General features: G+C 43.4%; 1 protein-coding gene across 1 annotated transcript in view; it reads right to left on the bottom strand.

Moving 5' to 3' along the window:
* Positions 1-11,208: 11,208 nt before the first annotated feature.
* LOC139378765 (TBC1 domain family member 22B-like) overlaps positions 11,209-21,133 on the bottom strand; it is a 194,812-nt gene continuing 184,887 nt past the window's right edge. Inside the window, exon 14 of the mRNA XM_071121251.1 lies at positions 11,209-15,237. Coding sequence (XP_070977352.1) covers positions 15,109-15,237 — 129 coding nt within the window. The 3' untranslated portion in view covers positions 11,209-15,108. The remainder of the gene's footprint in view (positions 15,238-21,133) is intronic.

Genomic DNA, 21,133 nt, shown 5'->3' with positions numbered 1-21,133 from the left:
AGGTAGGATCATACATCACTGAATGAGAGCAAATTTGACTCTGAAAGTTCTGCATATTGTATCTCTGTGTTATCGGTCTACATTCCAAGACGCATTAAGATATCCTAATTCTGTTTCATTGTGTATGTAGTGCAGACAATTGACTACCTGCATTCGATATTTTAGCAATATCAGAGTTTGCGATATTCGTTTACATGAGCTTATGCGGCCTACCCCCCTTTAGCCAGGCATTACTCTGCACTTATTGAGTTTAGGGAATGTTTTCTTTAGAGCTGATTAAAATAGGCACGTGTAACTGTTCTTTTTGTTGTCAGGCAGGACCATAGAGTACATTTGCACATTGAGGTTAGTGGGTGTGCCACAATATCTACCAATTTAACTACTTTTGCAGTACAACTAGCAAAATCATTTTTGACCACTTTACACATATTTTGGGATTCCCCCTCTCACAGGAGGCTGGTGATGGGAGAACGGCTCATAATAATGTCCGGAATGGCGCAAATGGAATGGTATCAAACACCTGGAAACCATGTGTTGGATGTATTTGACACCAATTCACCCCTTCCGCTCCAGTCATTACCACAAGCCCGTTCTCCCCAATATCCTCTGTAAACATAATTTGCCTGATGTGCTAGTGGACAAGGAAAGTCTAATTTCATACAAGCGCATTTGTTTCCACATTTACTCTCCTCGCCTCCTCTCCTCAATCACTTTTGAACTTTAAAAAAATAGGTGAGGAGAGGACAGAGGTAGGAGGAGTTAGCAAAACCAACTGAGAATGATGACACAATGGGACCTTGTATGTTACATATTTACCTAGGGACGATACTCAATGTTTTACTGTATACTTTGGGAGCGTTCCACATTGCAGCCGATTTTAAAGGTGAGTCAAGACTGACTAATCTACAAATCATCTTGCATCATAAATATCTACTCAATATTATTTGTAGATCAGTCAGTCACAATTTACCCATGATACATCATGGTTTTGATACTCTTGAACACAGCCTTTATGTACGTACATTATATACATAAAATGAAGTGTATGATATGCAGAAGTCTGTGGCTCGGATTTTAGAATCTCACCCCACAAGGGTTGCATGTTGGAACACAGGTCACCTCTGAAGCATGGTTACATGGTTGCAAGTGAAGGACACGTATATAAAAAAATGAAATAAATGTGGAGCAGAAAAGTGAACACTTAGTTTTATGAATGGAAAAGTACATTTATAGAAAACTAAGTGCCCCACTTTCTGTGACATCAATACACAGTAGCTCTCTTTCACATTTCATTGTCTACATGAGTGGGAGTTCAACAGCCCCTCTACATCAGCGTGCCTCATGCAGCGTGCCTCATGCAGCGTGCCTCATGCAGCGTGCCTCATGCAGCGTGCCTCATGCAGCGTGCCTCATGCAACGTGCCTCATGCAGCGTGCCTCTTGCAGCGTGCCCCATGCAGCGTGCCTCATGCAGCGTGCCTCATGCAGCGTGCCTCATGCAGCGTGCCTCATGCAGCGTGCCTCATGCAGCGTGCCTCATGCAGCGTGCCTCATGCAACGTGCCTCATGCAGGTGCCTCATGCAGCGTGCCTCATGCAGCGTGCATCATGCAGCGTGATCCATGCAGCGTGCCCCATGCAGCGTGCCTCATGCAGCGTGCCCCATGCAGCGTACCTCATGCAGCGTGCCCCTTGCAGCGTGCCTCTTGCAGCGTGCCTCATGCAGCGTGCCTCATGCAGCGTGCCTCATGCAACGTGCCTCATGCAGCGTGCCTCATGCAGCGTGCCTCATGCAGCGTGCCTCTTGCAGCGTGCCTCATGCAGCGTGCCTCATGCAGCGTGCCTCATGCAGCGTGCCTCATGCAGCGTGCCTCATGCAGCGTGCCTCATGCAACGTGCCTCATGCAGCGTGCCTCATGCAGGTGCCTCATGCAGCGTGCCTCATGCAGCGTGCCTCATGCAGCGTGATCCATGCAGCGTGCCCCATGCAGCGTGCCTCATGCAGCGTGCCTCATGCAGCGTGCCCCATGCAGCGTACCTCATGCAGCGTGCCTCATGCAGCGTGCCTCTTGCAGCGTGCCTCATGCAGCGTGCCTCTTGCAGCGCGCCGCATGCAGCGTGCCTCATGCAGCGTGCCTCATGCAGCGTGCCTCATGCAGCGTGCCCCATGCAGCGTGTCCCATGCAGCGTGCCTCATGCAGCGTGCCCCATGCAGCGTACCTCATGCAGCGTGCCTCATGCAGCGTGCCCCATGCAGCGTGCCCCTTGCAGCGTGCCTCTTGCAGCGTGCCTCATGCAGCGTGCCTCATGCAGCGTGCCTCATGCAGCGTGCCTCATGCAGCGTGCCTCATGCAGCGTGCCCCATGCAGCGTGCCTCATGCAGCGTGCCCCATGCAGCGTGCCTCATGCAGCGTGCCTCATGCAGCGTGCCTCATGCAGCGTGCCCCATGCAGCGTGTCCCATGCAGCGTGCCTCATGCAGCGTGCCCCATGCAGCGTGCCCCTTGCAGCGTGCCTCTTGCAGCGTGCCTCATGCAGCGTGCCTCATGCAGCGTGCCTCATGCAGCGTGCCTCATGCAGCGTGCCCCATGCAGCGTGCCTCATGCAGCGTGCCCCATGCAGCGTGCCTCATGCAGCGTGCCTCATGCAGCGTGCTCCATGCAGCGTGCCCCATGCAGCGTGCCCCATGCAGCGTGCCCCATGCAGCGTGCCCCATGCAGCGTGCCCCATGCAGCGTGCCTCATGCAGCGTGCCCCATGCAGCGTGTCTCATGCAGCGTGCCTCATGCAGCGTGCCCCATGCAGCGTGCCCCATGCAGCGTGCCTCATGCAGCGTGCCTCATGCAGCGTGCCCCATGCAGCGTGCCCCATGCAGCGTGCCTCATGCAGCGTGCCTCATGCAGCGTGCCTCTGCTCTTATTATGAATGAAGCATGGATGACACCATGAAGCGCTGCTCTCTGGCTCTGCACCTCTAGAAACATGCCTCTTCTCAGTCTGAAGTGTGTGTGAGCACCTCTGTATGAATCAGGCCTTGCGTTAGCTATATTGCTGTGGTACTCGGTCAAGCTATCTAGCTAATCCTGTTTCATTCCCTGGGTAAAGCGGCACAGGAGAGCTGAGTCAGGAGGAGACGGATCCACCCAGCCCTCCCTGCATTCATCCTCAATTTACACAGCCTATTGAAATGTTAATTCAGAAGAAGTGATTCCATATACAACATTCATAGGCCCCACACTGAGTACAGAGATGACATACATTTTTACATGATTCTACTGCTGCATGGATCAGAGATGTGATTTACCCATATTAATGCATAATATGTATTACAGATGCGTGCGTGTGTTGTAAGACAGCTGAATAATGACTACACTGATTTAGGCCTACTGCACACACACCACTCAAGGATTCTATGAATAAACACATGATCCTAAATGGTTGTTGACTGTGTGTATTAGTTTCATAGTGATGCAATTCATAGTGATGGAATCTGTTTGGTGGCAAATTTGATCTTCTCATACACAATTTAGATTGCGAAAGTGCAAACCAACTTCAATAGTAACATATGTGTAGACTTCTATCACTACAACATGCTAATAGACCAATGTCTATGTGCTAGACGTAAAGGCATGTGGGTAAGCTGAGCTCCTCTGGATCAGTGGGTTTGTATTATGATTCAAGTATCTGATCCTGTGGGAGGATGTTCCCAGCTGTGCTACATGTGAGATACATGGTTTTGTCAGCGGGATGCTTTTGTGATGCGTCCGTCACAGAGAAATCTGTCCCAGAGGATTCCCAGATTTATAGAGGGTGCATCCCAAATGACACTCTATTCCCTATATAGTGCACTACTTTGGGTTAAACGAGTGCCAATTGGGACACACACAAACATGTACTGCTAAGTGAGATGCTTCACAAGGCAGCTAAACTAATCAGAAAATCTATACTTCATGAGACCGACACACATATTCATCAATACATCTTGACATTTTTAACAGGGCCTAAGATGGTAAGAGTGCTTTGAAAGGAGGATGCAGTGACCACACTCCTGTTCATCCAGCATTTAAATCAATACAGACAGTAAGGCATCTTTATATGGTCGCCATAACAACAAACTCCAAGACTTGGACCACGGTAACAGGTCTATGATTCTACCAACGCATGGAACGTTCTGTGGCTAGAGAGGGAGGGAGGGAGTGAGTGAGTGAGTGCGAGAGAGAGAGAGAATACCTGCGTGGTATTTGCTATAAAAGGAGAGGGGAGAGTTGCAACTCAAAATAACAATAACAATCAACTACAAACAGCGGGCTAAAGCTAAGTAGAGCAGAGTTACTCGACTGGGGGTTCGGCATCTGTTTAAGTCAATTAGCAGTAAAACAATGAAATGCAACTGGAAAACACAGTGCCTTGTTCAGCTCAGTGAGGGGTCTTAAACAGGAACCGTGTAGTCCACACTCATAACTAGGCTAATGTGTATTAGCTCATCACCATCATGGCACTGAGGACCCAGGGAGTTCAGAGACTGCCAGGGGCTTTCAGAGCCTCCTGATTAGAAGGGGAATAATCTGAATTACATCAACAATGATTTTTACAATAATAAACAAATGCTTGGCAATATTATGGTGCGTTTCCCTTGTCAGACTTTGCACCAGTGTTTTGGCCCAAAGATGTTTCCTTTTGTGCTTCCACCTCCGAGGCCTGGCCCAAAAAGTCACTTTTTATGTGTTGATGAGGAAACATCACTTTGAGCTTCTTATATGGCCCTTGACCTTACAATCAGTCAAACACCACTTGCTTATTCATTGGGGTGCAACATTGCAAAACGTTGCATATGCCTTTGGTTACTTCTACAATACACATTGTACAGTATACAAACAGATGCTTAGCTAGCTGTTTCAGTGGGCATCAGCCTTCTTACGCTTTGTGTTTTGGTTTCGTTGTGAAGGTTAAAAAACACTGGATGCGCAGCTTCTTCCTAAGCTCCCTATCCTCTCCTTGGCCGCCATGCTTCTCCCTGCCTGTATGAAAATGCAGCAGTGAGAGGAGCTCTGCTCTGAAAACAAGATTAATATTAAATCACGTCTGCTAACGAGGCGGACCGCATAATAAGCAGACAAAAGGGCTCTGATTCCCTCCCAGCGCTTCCTGATAAATAATACTGCGATTTCTGGAGGATATAGGACAGCCCAGGCTAGATTCATGTGTGTGTGTGTGTGTGTGTGTGTGTGGAGGGAGGGGGGGGGGGGGACTGTTTCACTGTAGTCTGATGGGTCAGGACAAGGAAGGGCAGGGGAGGGGTGTTAGGGATAGAGGATCGAGAGGGCATGCTGAGACATGACACACCTTCCTTGGACAACTTAGCCCAACCAACCAACTCACTCATTCTGCCCGCCCAATTATATGCAGGCTCATGCCTTTGAGCACTTTGTCCTAGGCTGCATCCCAGGTGGCACCCTATTCCCTATTTCGTGCTCTACTTTTGACCAGGGTCAAAGTAGTGCACCATATAGGTAATAGGGTGCCACTTGGTACGCAGGCAGAGACTCAGAAAGCAGGGCTGCTGAGTCATAAATTACGTCTGCACTTCGCTAATAATTAGCTTCTCAGTATTCAAATGTGGCTGCTGGAGCTTCTACTGTAGCCTACATTATGCGTGTGAGAGAGAGGAGAATATGAGAATATGTTTGAGCAGCCCACCATTGCTACACATACACATTATCATCATAGTTGTGTGTGTGTGTGTGTGTATATAGTCCAAGCATGCGGTTCTTTAGGGGTAAATGCGCCAAGCTAGCATGTTATTATTCCATTGAGCTGTCATTTGAATAAGTGGTTGTGACGTTTGGCGTTAGGAGGGAATGAGTGTCCAGGGCTCAGACCGGGGCTGGGGGATATCCCTCGAAGGCAATTATGTGTTCCACATGAGCTGGCTGGGCAGCATCAAACCATTATGTCTTTATCACTGCAAGACTTAGGGCTGCCAAGCCTGCAACAATTCCAGCCAGCACAGCAGCAGATATATAGCCTATAGCGTGAGGCAAAGGATCAGAATCTCAAGGACAAAACTTTGATGTGTAGCTAGTTAGATGGAATGTTACATTGTTCTTTGTAAAGCCTTTCTTACTTAATCATTTCTCAGTAAAAATAGACATCACTGCATAGGGGAAGATGGGAGGAGTGAGAGAGAGAGTGTTTGTGTGCTTACTTTAGCTATATGTGTTGACATTGGTTAATAGCTGTTAACCCAATCTCTGTAGCAGTATTAATAAGCGTCTACTTTACAAATAACTACACATCTAAACTCAACTCAAACTCATCAACATCCGTGTTATGACTTCATACCATGCCATCAGGAGCATTAGTTTGTAGGCCTTAGTCTTTTTCATATTGTAACATTGCCCACTCTAGATAAGTGGTTTTCAAACCTCCTCTGGGGGACCACCAGACATTTCACAATTTTGTTGTATCCCTGAACTAATTCACCTGATCAAGGCTGGATAATTAGCTGACAAATTGGGTCAGCTGTGCTAGCGCTGGAATACGTTGGCTGGGGGTCCCAGAGGAGTGGTTTGATAACCCCGGGTCTAGATAGCCTATGTCATATCTGTCACGGCTTGATATTTGCTTCAGCCTTGAAGTCACAGGGACATTTGTGAGCGTACAAGAGGGGCACTGTGTTTCCACTTGAAAGAAAAAGGAGAAGGGAACAGGCTGCAGTGTTCACTGAAGCAGATCTTTGAGCGACAGAAGCAATGGGAGGATGTCAGAGCATAGATACAAGTCTATTGGTGACTGGAGAGTAGCACTAAACTGTGTGTGGGTGTGTGCACGTAAGAACACTGATACAATTGCAGCTAGCTAGCATGCAATGTTTTGATTATGCCTACTGTACGGAGGTTGAGGATGGGGAAAAGCCCAAATACAGAGGTGTACAGAGATGGCCATAACTGTATGGAGGACTAAGTTAAAAGGCAACTCCTGAATTACTATTGAAGTGTGTTGTGCTTTCTGGCCCCTTGTGACTGCCGTACCATTACCCAAGTGGGTACTGCATTTTGGTAGTAGGAAGAGTAGCTAGCTACTAGTCCAGTGGCTTGTGTCAAGACATTGTCATTGTTAATATGATGACATGCTATTTATCAAATAATTAACTATGTTTATAATTACATGATTTAATTAATCAGGTAACCATTAACTCAGTAACCTGGGGCACCACGGGAAAAGTTTGTTTAATGAGTTACAGTTTCCCGAATCAACTCAAAGAATATCAGAATATCGATTTCATAGCAGTCACCAATTAATTAATTTCCTCATCAGTCTCATTCTGAACGTCGCATAATTAGTAAATCTGCGCAAACCCGGGTCTCACTAAATCATTCCGTACCACACAAATTGAGTTGATTTATTTTCTGGATACATTTGTAATATGCTGCTCATATGGGTCAGAATTATAATGCCTGTATTTACACTACCGTTCAGAAGTTTGGGGTCACTTAGACATTTCCTTGTTTTTGAAAGAAAAGTACATTTTTGTCCATTAAAATAACATCAAATTGATAAGAAATCTAGTGTAGACATAGTTAATGTTGTAAATGACTATAGTAGCTGGAAACGGCAGTTTAAAAAAAAAAATTGAATATCTACATAGGCGTACAGAGGCCCATTATTAGCAACCATCTCTCCAGTGTTCCAATGGCAAGTTGTGTTAGCTAATCTTAGTTTATCATCTTAAAAGGCTAATTGATCATTAGAAAACCCTTTTTTCAATTATGTTAGCACAGCTGAAAACTGTTGTGCTGATTAAAGAAGTAATAAAACTTGCCTTTAGACGAGTTGAGTATCTGGAGCATCAGCATTTGTGGGTTTGATTACAGTCTCAAAATGGCCAGAAACAAAGAACTTTCTTCTGAAACTCGTCGGTCTATTCTTGTTCTGAGAAATAAAGCCTATTCCACGTGAGAAATTGCCAAGAAACTGAAGATCTCGTACAACACTGTGTACTACTCCCTTCACAGAACAGCGCAAACTGGAGGAGTGGGAGGCCCCGTTGCACAACTGAGCAAGAGTACATTAGTGTATTACTGAGTACATTAGTGTGTCTAGTCCTCAACTGGCCGCTTTATTAAATAGTATCCACAAAACACCAGTCTCAACGTCAACAGTGAAGAGGCGACTCCGGGACGCTGGCCTTCATAAGACAAATGCCTTATGAACCATAAGCCATTCCAAATAATACCACATTTGATCTGTAGGCCCATCTCTTGTACATCTCTTAAGATAGTTCGAGAGAAGCTAAAGGATTGTTTTTTGATAAATCTGGAAAGCCGATTTTACATGTCCATTTAAATCCACTTCACAATGGCTTATCAACTAGAAACGTTGTAGGCTAATCAAATACTTTACCATGATAAGTTTCAGGAAACTATTAACAATTCATTTTTTTTCACTATGTAACGCTAATGCTTAAAATAACAATAAAAAACCTTCATGGACAAAAAGTCAAATTCACACCAAATGTGATATTTGGACTCATCACAATAGTCCCTAAAGAGTTTGAGATAATACCGTTGATTAATTAAGAGATTGCCACACTGTAGATGCATATTAAGACAGACGTTAATATGCTAAAAATACTTCTAAAATCTTATTTGCATGAACCATAGGACCAAATTACACCAAATTTGGAATGTAGGCCCATGGTACATGTCTTAACTTTTTTTTAAATGTGCCCATTTAAACCACTGTAAATCCACTCCACAGTGCCCCCCCCTCAATCTACATACAATACCCCATAATGATTCAGCAAAAACAGGTTCATAAATGTTAAAAACTATTTATTACATTTACATAAGTATTCAGACTGTTTATTCAGCACTTTGTTGAAGCAGCTTTGGCAGAGATTACAGCCTTGAGTCTTCTTGGGTATGATGCTACAACCTGGCACACCTATATTTGGGGAGTTTCTCCCATTCTTCTCAACAGATCCTCTCAAGTTCTGTCAGGTTGGATGGAGAGCGTCGCTGCACAGCTATTTTCAGGTCTGTCCAGAGATGTTCAAGTCTGGGCTCTGCCTGGGCCACTCAAGGACATTCAGAGATTTGTCTCGAAGCCACTCCTGCGTTCTTGGTTTCAATAGACCAGAGAATCTTGTTTCTCATGGTTTGAGTTCTTTTGGTGCCTTTTAGCAAACTCCATGCGGGCTGTCATTTGTCTTTTACTGATGAATGGTTTCTGTCTGGACACTCTACCATAATGGCCTGATTGGTGGAGTGCTGCAGAGATGGTTGACCTTTAAGAAGGTTCTCCCATCTCCACAGAGGAACTCTGGAGCTGTCAGTGACCATTGGGTTCCTGGTCACTTACCTGACCAAGGCCCTTCTCCCCTGATTGCAGTTTGGCCGGGCGGCCAGCTCTAGGAAGAGTCTCGGTTGTTCCAAACTTCTTTCAGTTAAGAATGATGGAGGCAACTGTGTTCTTGGGGAGCTTCAATGCTGCAGAAATGTTTTGGTACCTTTACCCAGACACAATCCTGTCTCGGAGCTCTATGGACAATTTGACCTCATGGCTTGGTTTTTGCCCTGACATGCACTGTCAACTGTGGGAGCTTATACAGACAGCCTTTCCAAATCATGTCCAATCAAGTTGTAGAAACATCTCAAGGATGATCAATGGGAGGGAACAGGATGCACCTGAGCTCAATTTCAAGTCAAATTGCAGAGTCTGAATACTTACGTGAATAAGTTTTATTTTTTATAAACATTTGCAAAAATGTGTAAAAACCTGTTTTTGCTTTTTCATTATGGGGTATTGTATGTAGATTGACGATAAAAAAAAAAAAATTCGTCAATTTTCAGAATAAGGCTGTATTGTAACAAAATGTGGAGAAAGTCAAGGGGTCTGAATACTTTCCGAATGCACCCATGACTGCAAATAAAGGAAAATAATTCTTACATGATAGAGGGCTTGCTTTATTATCCATCTGATCGCATGTCCTTTCTGTCATCCTGTGAACCCTGTTCATTGCTGCTCACAGCTATATTTAATATTATTTTTCATTACAGACTGGAGGAGCACTAAAGCAGAGTTCACTGATGATAACCATGGCAACCTTATGTACTGTACAGTATGGACAGCTCTCTGTGAACTGCGGTCTCTCTATGGAGACATTCTGTAGACATAGCTACAGCATGTAGAGCCATAGACATACAGCAGCTACAGAGTTCAGACTAATCCATTACAAACACTCCAAACACTCTTGGAACATGGCCACCATTATAATTCGAAGGCAAAATCCCAAATCACTTCCTATTTACCACTGTACAAATTAGTACCACTGTAGGGTGGTATTTGAGCCATCATCAATCTCAAACAACGTTTGTCAAACTCTATATTTCTCTGCTCTGTACAGCAGTGTACATGCCCTACAGCTGAATGTACCTCCGTAAAAGGGGGTCATTGTGAGTCCCATCTCGGCCCATGCCACCTGTACCAAGTGTGAGCGACTCAGGAAGTCCAGGTGATTCTAATGACTTTTTAAATTCCTGCTACTGTGAACATCAGTTAGCTTAATGAGAGAGAGGGAGGGGAAAAGGAGAGATAGAGAACGAGGGACTCCCTCCACACACGAAAAGGGCCTAATTACCACCACCACTCCACAGGATCACAACAAACCTGTTTACCAGCCAAGGCGTCTGTGTGGGGAGCAGCCGCCACACGCATATAATACAGAAGTTATTAATACAACAGTCTAGGCAAACAATGCAGAAGCTATTACAGCCCTTATTTATGCAGTTGCTAGGCATGCCTGGGTTGAAGTGCCCTCAGCCGAGGTGAAAGTCATTTAAATAACAACGTAAATACTTGTAATTTTCATGTTTTCATTGTGTGGTATGGAGACTTGAAACCACTGGGTAATTCTGGTGTTGAATATATACAGTTCTAATCTTATTTGATATTATAAATTGTTGGTTTGAGCCCTGAATGCTAATTGGCTGACAGCTGTGTTATATCAGACCGTAAACCACGGGTTTGACAAAACATTTATTTTTACTGCTCTAATTACGTTGGTAACCAGTTTATAATAGCAATTAGGCCCAAGAGGGTGTGGCATATATGGCCAATACATCACAGCTAGGGCTGTATATATTGAAGCATGATATTCAGATTTGATATTATAGTACAACGTGTTTACATCCATGAATATATACAAACAGTTTGGTCATATATAGCATTTATTTACACTTTTCTATTTACAGATCTTTGTTTCAAAATTAATTTGCTCTGTACACATACATTTAAAAAAATAATAATCACAATCCCTCTCCGCTGTATGAGATTCACACTTTCAGATGTCTTAGTCAGAAGTCAGAAGGGAAAGAGGACCAGTCTTAGTTTGGTCAGAAACATTTTAACATCTCTGAAAAGAAACAGAACAAAAGAAAGAGTGAAATTCAACCCTTAAAAAAAGCTTTAGTAGGGAGACCAAACATGTTAGGTCATGCCCCATGAGATGCTGACCGCAATGTCCAGTATGTGTGTCCGAGGGCTCCAGCCAGCAGACGGACACCTGGTCACCACAGTAACCATGGTAACCAAGGGCTTGTGACTTTTACAGAAGGTGTGTCTGTAAAGGTTTGTTGGGAGCATCAAACCAAGTTGAAACACATAAGGATACCAGAGAAGGCAGCTGCTAGACTTACCGATGTGATTCTGTGTACTCACTGGTTGCGCCCCAAATGGCACCCTATTCCCTATATAGTGCACTACTTTCGAACAGAGCCCATAAAGTAGTGCACTATATAGGAAATAGGGGGCCATTTTGGATGCAGTCACTGTCATGGCTTAGCAAACACAGAGAGTGAATGCATCAACTGAATAAACGTCCTCGTTTCATTTGCAGAGCTTAAATTAAGGTAAAATAAATATCTATGATGATCTGCTCTCTCTACATTAGGCACAACTTAACAGGCTCATGTAAACAGTATGTAAAAAAGGGAGGAGAGAGACTGATTTTTAAAGCGGATTGCAAATAATATATTTCGTACAAAAAAAGGGAAGAAAATGTACTTTTATCAAGTGCAGTTTTTGAAATTTCTAATCAATGTGAGAATAGGAAATTGGGCCTGGAACTGACATGGAGTGCAAAAACGTTACCGACATGATCAAAAGAAGCTGAGGAAGTTCAAATACTGAGAGTATTAAGCTGCCCCATCTATACATACACTCCCAACCCCACATACCAACAACACACATCATCGAGGGGCTCATGCAACAATTATTGATATTCAGTGTTACCTGACAGGATGTTTTTTGATGATACAAGTTGTACATATTATTTCAACATCTAATTTACATCATATATCAATCCTCTACACAAGGGGTATACAACTCTTACCCCACGTGGTGCAGAGCCTGCTGGCTTTCTGTTCTACCTGATCTTTAATTGCACCCACCTGTTGTCCCAAGTCTAAATCAGTCCCTGATTAGAGGGGAACAATGAAAAACAGGAGTGGAACTGAGTTGAGTTTGAGCAGTCAAATGAAGGCAAACGGAGAGAGTTAATGTATTACACCCTAACGCCCTCAGTCAGTAAGTGTTTATGAATAGACTGAATAACCAACAAAGCTACTGGACTGGATACAATGACCCATGTCAGCAATTTAGTTCATCTTTTCCAAAAATCTAACTATAGGCCCTAGTTCTGGGCTATGAGCAGTTACAAATTGTCGTAGTCCAGGAGTTTTGCCTGACCACGTAGCCTGACCAGAAAAAAACAAAACTCGTGGTCCTATTTCTGTGTTTTGGGGAGTCATTTTTAACCCTTTACACTCGTTGAAATCGGACAATATGGATAGGGCTAAATTGAAATGTTTCTTACAGAAGAAATATGAAAAACATATGCATGACCATGGTAGCAATTGAAAGGGAACAGTTAGGAGTTTATGGGAAAATGATTACACATGATTTTATGTGCGTTCTACATTTACTGTACTTTCACTGCATTTGTTGGTAACAAAATCTGAAAATACTCTGGATATATTCAGTAACATGATAAGAACATTCCTGGAAAATGTGGGGTAGGTGCAACATAAGACAAACCGATTACAAGGGTTTGAGAGCGAGGACTAACTGGTGTCTCCTTGTGGCCACATACCTCTCCAGTGTCCACAGTTCCTAGGTCATTTCAAAGCACTATGTCTTCAACTATAAGGTGCCTTTATGAGCTCTCCTAGCTGTGCCGTTGAGGAACTAGCGCAAATACACTTGTAGTTGTTTTGTTTGGAACACAACCCTGCATTCGCATCATCACACAATTACTGTTGTTGTTTACGCAGTCCAAAAACGGTCCATTATAAATCGCAATCTGGGTCAGGTGGGCCTCATTTGAAAGCTTGTTCTACTGCCAAAACTGACTAGCTAAGTTATAAAATGTGATATTACTTGCTTTCACAATGCAATTCAGGGAAACAGATGATAATCTTGGTGCGCAAAGAAAGGAGTCTTGAGTGCATTCAAGTGCGTCTGCCGTGGCAAATTCTCTTCACAATAGACAAACATAGGCTCATTCTGTTCAGAACAACGCAGTGTATGACACCATGCCATCTTGTAACTGTATATCAAACATAGTGATCATAAACGTTGACACTATATATGACATGAGTTTTATGAAATGTGAAGTGCATATTTGAACTCATGGGTGTTTGTCTTGCTTGCATGACAAAACGGTATTTATTATAATCCTCTATGCCTCACCTTTCAAAAAAATGTACAGCAATTTTCAGTTTTACCCGGTAAATTGACTGAAAACACATTCTCATTCACAACAAGGTCACGCGAGGTGCTCAAGTTCAGAACGGCTGTCAGTCAAAAACCCATACAGCGATGTGAAGCGCAGAGCAAGAGCTCTGACATGTATAGCACGTTACTGTACAGCCACTGCGTTCCAATTTAGTTGTTTACTAGTGCCCAAATCTGCCATTATCAACCCGTATATGGTTACGAGTGTAAAGGCCTACGGCCTGGAGTTGTTTTTTTTTTTCAGACCATGTGACCTAACTGGGAAATCTCCTGGCCTAAAAGGTGACTGCTCACCACTGCATGGTGCTGTGCCAACGTGTCTAACTGATAGACTGATCGAGTTAGTCAGGCAGAGTCACGCGACACTCGTCCCTCCCTCAGCCAACCGACAAATATCTGACATAATACAATAGAGTTCAGAGAGTGTTGTTAGACCTTAAATTATTAGACCAGCCCTGCGGACCATGTCAGAGTCAGAATGAAACCATCCATAATAATACATACTTTATGATTTCCCTATTAGCTAATTATTGACTTTTATGTGAATGTGTTTCTGTTTTTAACTAAAAAACCCACTTGTCTCTGGGGGATTGACCGCTTGTCTTAAACTGAAAGCATGGAGCGTGGAGATGAGAGAAGAGCTCGATGCCAGCTAGGGATGACTAGAATGATGACGTGTGTGTCCTCAGTTCCCTTAGGAATTAAAAGTGACAGATATCAACCTAGTACAGAAGGTCTCACTCTCTATCCCCCCCCCCCACACTGGGTTAGTTCAGGACTACAATTAATTCATTAGGTCTCGGGACATGTTGAGGCTGCTGTGGCCAGTCAGGGACAAACAGTACAGTACAGGACAGTCTAGAACAGTCATCCATGGGTCTGCAGCAAGATCTCCATTATCATACTGACTGGAGGTCTTTCTTTTTTGGTTGGGGTCTACTTCGATGGGACAGGCATTGATGTTGTTGCAGTGTTGCACAAATGTAATTTCATTGTTAAGAACAAAGAGAAGAGGAGTTAAGAAGAACAGTCGGTTGGAAAGATACACACATACCAAGAAGCACTGGTTGGATGCTTCCCAAATGGCACCCTATTCCCTACATAATGCACTACTTGGGGCTCTGGTCAAAAGTAATGCACTTTGTAGAGAATAGGGTGCCATTTGGGACCTAAATGTGGTTTTTGTTTTAATCTACTATTAGCAATGGTCGTGGACTGCCGAGGGACAAGAAAGTCGAGGAGGGGGTCCATCCGTCCTCCAGGGGGCCTCTGTCAGGGGTTCAGTAGCTAACTGTCAGGGGCCACATGGGCCAGACTCATCTCTTGTAGTGGTTGGGGGCGTCAGCGAAGGCAAACTTCAGCCTGTAGGCCTCGGCCAGGAGCACGCTGACCTCCTCGTTGCCCCAGTGCATGGTGGGTAGGTTCTGCAGCAGGATCATCAGACCCTGTGGGGCAGAGAGAGAGAGAGAGAGAGAGAGAGAGAGAGGGGAGTGCAGTGAGACAGAGAATAAGTGATATGGCCACAGAGAGAGAGTGAGACAGAAAGACAGCGAGGACCAAGTGAGAGAGAAGGACACATCACTCTGAACATTACAGTGTGTGAATGTGAAGGTGTCGCCAGGGGCAACAGTAGTGAAACCATCAGCTCAGAGGAGCAAGAGGAACACACTTACACTTTTAATCAGCGAGTAATTCTATTTAACAATCTGCTGTATGTCATTTCATTCTGAACAGAACTAATATGTTTTTCATTCAGTTCCACTGTTCTGACCAGCATAATACAATTCTGAACCGGTTTGAACCAGAATAAAAAAGTACCGGTTCATATAGTTCCTTTCTTAACTTGTGAAATCAACAGTTTTTACATTTAGCTCATTAAATTACTCAAAAATGTGTGCAGATAGAGCAGGTTTCTATGAACCAGACAAGCTAGCTGTTTGCATGCTCGATAGACAAGTGTAGGGAGTGAGATGTGACTGAAATGCAGCGGGGTTGGGGGAGCGCAAGAGATATGAGACATGGAGGCTTGGCTTAAAGCGCTGGGCATCATGATAAGACATGCATTACAATGTGTTTAGTATTTTAGTAGGCCTAAGTAATGACTTCACTGAATCAAATAAATATATCCTAACAAGGACGAACGTCGGAAAGTTGGCTCAACGCTGAGGCTAGCTCAACTCCTTGGACCAGAGCTAGCTAACAACCTTGTGTGCGCAGCGGCACCAGAATTCAAATCACATCTTACCTTATTGTTGTAAATAAATCCAATGTGAAACGGAATAATTATAGCATTTTTAAATAGCCTAGAAAACCAGATGGCAGGCAGACACAGGAAAGAGAAGCTTCTAAGTGACAGAGTAAGTTTTCTTGCATAGGCGCCTTGATGGTGTTTTTTTGTGGGACAGAAAAAAATGTTTGAAATTTAAAATAATGTTATTAACCGGTTCCCATGATTTGGATATGAAGCGCAAAAATGCTAATATAAGTACCACCGACTTGCATTGGATCTGTGCCATTAACGCTAAAAAGTTAGCATTTGAAACAATGGCCAGGTAAACAAAACCAAAGCATGGGTTGCTGTCATACCTGCTCCATAGACTGATTACAGTTAGAAAACAACATGTATTTGTAATTTAGGTGAACTATCCCTTTAACAATGGAGGGGTATTCTTAAAAAAATTATCACCTAATAGCAGAACAGTGTCATCTATTGGTCAGAACCTGGTATTATCAGGATATTTTCCTTGCCCAACAAAACGATACCAATAACCGATTTAACATTTTTTTGCGGCCTTTTAAGCATTCTAGTACAGTTAAATAGTTAACACACAAACATGGACGCAGCGTCCTAAGGCACTGCATCTCAGTGCAAGATGCGTCACTACAGTCCCTGGTAGGACATTATTTTATTTAATGCAATTAATGCATTACAATGTGTTTAGGATTTTAGTAGGCCTATCAGGACCCTTCTGCAAATAACAAATGTGTTTCTGTTCCAAGGTTTTATTTCTGTATCAGAAAGGGGTCAGATGGTAGGCGTGGTAGGGGCGATCCCGCAGGTGAAGAAGCTGGGCTGGCGTGATTACACGTGGTCTGCAATTGTGAGGCAGGTTGAACGTACTGCCAAATTCTCTAAAACATTGGAGGCAGCTTACGGTAAAGAAATGAACATTTAATTATCTGGCAACAGCTCTGGTGGACATTTCTGCAGTCAGCATGCCAATTGCACGTTCCCTCAACTTGAAACATCTGTGGCTTTGTGTTGTGTGACAAAACCGCACATTTTAGAGTGGCCTTTTATTGTCTCCAGCACAAGGTGCACCTGTGTAATGATCATGCTGTTTAATCAGCTTCTTGGTATGCCACACCTGTCAGGTGGATGGATTATCTTGGAGAAATGCTCACTAACACGGATGTAAACACATTTATGCACAGAATTTGAGAGAAATAAGCTTTTTGTCCATATTGAACATTTCTGGGATCTTTTATTTCAGCTCATGAAGCATGGGACCAACACTTAAAACCTGTTTGGGATAGGAGGCAGCATTTTCACATTTGGATGAAAAGCATGCCCAGAGTAATCTGCCTGCTACTCAGTCCCAGTTGCTAATATATGCATATTATTAGTAGATTTGGATAGAAAACATTCTGAAGTTTCTAAAACTGTTTTAATGATGTCTGGGAGTATAACATAACTCATACGGCAGGCGAAAACCGGAGAAAAATCCAACCAGGAAGTGGGAAATCTGAGGTTTGTAGTTTTTCAAAGCATGGCCTATCGAAAACACAGTGTCTATGGGGTCAAATTGCACTTCTTAAGGCTTCCAATAGATGTCAACCGTCTTTAGAAACTTGTTTGAGGCTTCTACTGTAAAGGAGGGGCTCATAAGGACTCTTTGAGTCAGTGGTCTGGCAGAGTGCCACAAACTCGTGACACTCGTTCACGTGAGAGGTAGCTCTTGTTCCATTGCTTTTCTACAGGAATTCTCCGGTTGGAACATTATTGAAGATTTATGTTAAAAACATCATAAAGATTGATTCTATACATCGTTTGACATGTTTCTACGGACTGTAACGGAACTTTTTGACTTTTTCTGGACCTAGTGCTCATGCCTCATGAAGATGGATTACTGGGCTGAACGCGCTAACAACAGGGAGGAATTTGGACATAAATTATGAACTTTATCGAACAAATCAAACATTTATTGTGGAACTCGGATTCCTGGGAGTGCATTCTGATGAAGATCATCAAAGGTAAGATAATATTTATAATGCTATATCTGACTAATGTTGACTCCAACATGGCGGATATTTCTTTGGCTGTACTCAGATTATTGCATGGTGAAAAGTTTTTTTGAAATCTGACACAGCGGGTGCATTAAGGAGAAGTCTATCTTTAATTCTGTGAATAACACTTGTATCTTTTATCAATGTTTATTATGAGTATTTCTGGAAACTGATGTGGATCTCTGCAAAATCACCGGATGTTTTGGAAGCAAAACAAAATCACCGGATGTTTTGGAAGCAAAACATTACTGAGCGTAACGCGCCAATGTAAACTCAGATTTTTGGAAATAAATATTTTAATTTTGTATTTATTTTTAATTCACCTTTATTTAACCAGGTAGGCTAGTTGAGAACAAGTTCTCATTTGCAACTGCGACCTGGCCAAGATAAAGCATATGTAACAGTATAACTTTAAACCGTCCCTCGCCCATACCCGGGCGCACCAGGGACCCTCTGCACACATCCACAACAGTCACCAACAAAGCATCGTTACCCATCGCTCCACAAAAGCCGCGGCCCTTGCAGAGCAAGGGGAACCACTACATCAAGGTCTCAGAGCAAGTGACGTCACCGATTGAAACGATATTCAGCGCGCACCACCGTTAACTAGCTAGCCGTTTCACATCCATTACACATAGCAGTGTGAACAGACAAAAACACAGAGTTACACATGGAGTAAACAATAAACAAGTCATTAACATAGTAGGAAATAATCTATATACATTGTGTGCAAAAGGCATGAGGAGGTAGGCAATAAATAGGCCATAGGAGTGAATAATTACAATTTAGCAGATTAACACTGGAGTGATAAATGATCAGATGAACATGTGCAGGTAGAGATACTGGTGTAGTCAGTTTTACTAGGGTAAGTTTTGCGGCGTGAGTGAAGGAGGCTTTGTAGCGAAATAGAAAGCCGACTCTAGATTTGATTTTGGATTGGAGATGTTTGATATGAGTCTGGAAGGAGAGTTTGCAGTCTAGCCAGACACCTAGGTACTTATAGATGTCCACATATTCTAGGTCGGAACCATCCAGGGTGGTGATGCTGGGCGTGCGGGTGCAGGCAGTGAACGGTTGAAAAGCATGCATTTGGTTTTACTAGCGTTTAAGAGCAGTTGGAGGCAACGGAAGGAGTGTCGTATGGCATTGAAGCTTGTTTGGAGGTTAGATAGCACAGTGTCCAAGGAAGGGCCAGAAGTATACAGAATGGTGTCGTCTGCGTAGAGGTGGATCAGAGAATCGCCCGCAGCAAGAGCAACATCATTGATACAGTGCCTTGCAAAAGTATTCGGCCCCCTTGAACTTTGCGACCTTTTGCCACATTTCAGGCTTCAAACATAAAGATATAAAACTGTATTTTTTTGTGAAGAATCAACAACAAGTGGGACACAATCATGAAGTGGAACGACATTTATTGGATATTTCAAACTTTTTTAACAAATCAAAAACTGAAAAATTGGGCGTGCAAAATTATTCAGCCCCTTTACTTTCAGTGCAGCAAACTCTCTCCAGAAGTTCAGTGAGGATCTCTGAATGATCCAATGTTGACCTAAATGACTAATGATGATGATAAATACAATCCACCTGTGTGTAATCAAGTCTCCGTATAAATGCACCTGCACTGTGATAGTCTCAGAGGTCCGTTAAAAGCGCAGAGAGCATCATGAAGAACAAGGAACACACCAGGCAGGTCCGAGATACTGTTGTGAAGAAGTTTAAAGCCGGATTTGGATACAAAAATATTTCCCAAGCTTTAAACATCCCAAGGAGCACTGTGCAAGCGATAATATTGAAATGGAAGGAGTATCAGACCACTGCAAATCTACCAAGACCTGGCCGTCCCTCTAAACTTTCAGCTCATACAAGGAGAAGACTGATCAGAGATGCAGCCAAGAGGCCCATGATCACTCTGGATGAACTGCAGAGATCTACAGCTGAGGTGGGAGACTCTGTCCATAGGACAACAATCAGTCGTATATTGCACAAATCTGGCCTTTATGGAAGAGTGGCAAGAAGAAAGCCATTTCTTAAAGATATCCATAAAAAGTGTAGTTTAAAGTTTGCCACAAGCCACCTGGGAGACACACCAAACATGTGGAAGAAGGTGCTCTGGTCAGATGAAACCAAAATTGAACTTTTTGGCAACAATGCAAAACGTTATGTTTGGCGTAAAAGCAACACAGCTCATCACCCTGAACACACCATCCCCACTGTCAAACATGGTGGTGGCAGCATCATGGTTTGGGCCTGCTTTTCTTCAGCAGGGACAGGGAAGATGGTTAAAATTGATGGGAAGATGGATGTAGCCAAATACAGGACCATTCTGGAAGAAAACCTGATGGAGTCTGCAAAAGACCTGAGACTGGGACGGAGATTTGTCTTCCAACAAGACAATGATCCAAAAAATAAAGCAAAATCTACAATGGAATGGTTCAAAAATAAACATATCCAGGTGTTAGAATGGCCAAGTCAAAGTCCAGACCTGAATCCAATCGAGAATCTGTGGAAAGAACTGAAAACTGCTGTTCACAAATGCTCTCTATCCAACCTCACTGAGCTCGAGCTGTTTTGCAAGGAGGAATGGGAAAAAATGTCAGTCTCTCGATGTGCAAAACTGATAGAGACATACCCCAAGCGACTTACAGCTGTAATCGCAGCAAAAGGTGGCGCTACAAAGTATTAACTTAAGGGGGCTGAATAATTTTGCACGCCCAATTTTTCAGTTTTTGATTTGTTAAAAAAGTTTGAAATATCCAATAAATGTCGTTCCACTTCATGATCCCACTTGTTGTTGATTCTTCACACAAAAAATACAGTTTTATATCTTTATGTTTGAAGCCTGAAATGTGGCAAAAGGTCGCAAAGTTCAAGGGGGCCGAATACTTTCGCAAGGCACTGTATATACAGAGAAAAGAGTCGGCCCGAGATTTGAACCCTGTGGTACCCCCATAGAGACTGCCAGAGGACCGGACATCGTGCCCTCCGATTTGACACACTGAACTATGTCTGCAAAGTAGTTGGTGAACCAGGCAAGGCAGTCATTAGAAAAGCCGA

The sequence above is a fragment of the Oncorhynchus clarkii genome, chromosome 21 (assembly GCF_045791955.1).
Source record: "Oncorhynchus clarkii lewisi isolate Uvic-CL-2024 chromosome 21, UVic_Ocla_1.0, whole genome shotgun sequence".
Taxonomy (NCBI): domain Eukaryota; kingdom Metazoa; phylum Chordata; class Actinopteri; order Salmoniformes; family Salmonidae; genus Oncorhynchus; species Oncorhynchus clarkii.
This window is presented reverse-complemented; position numbering and strand designations above follow the sequence as displayed.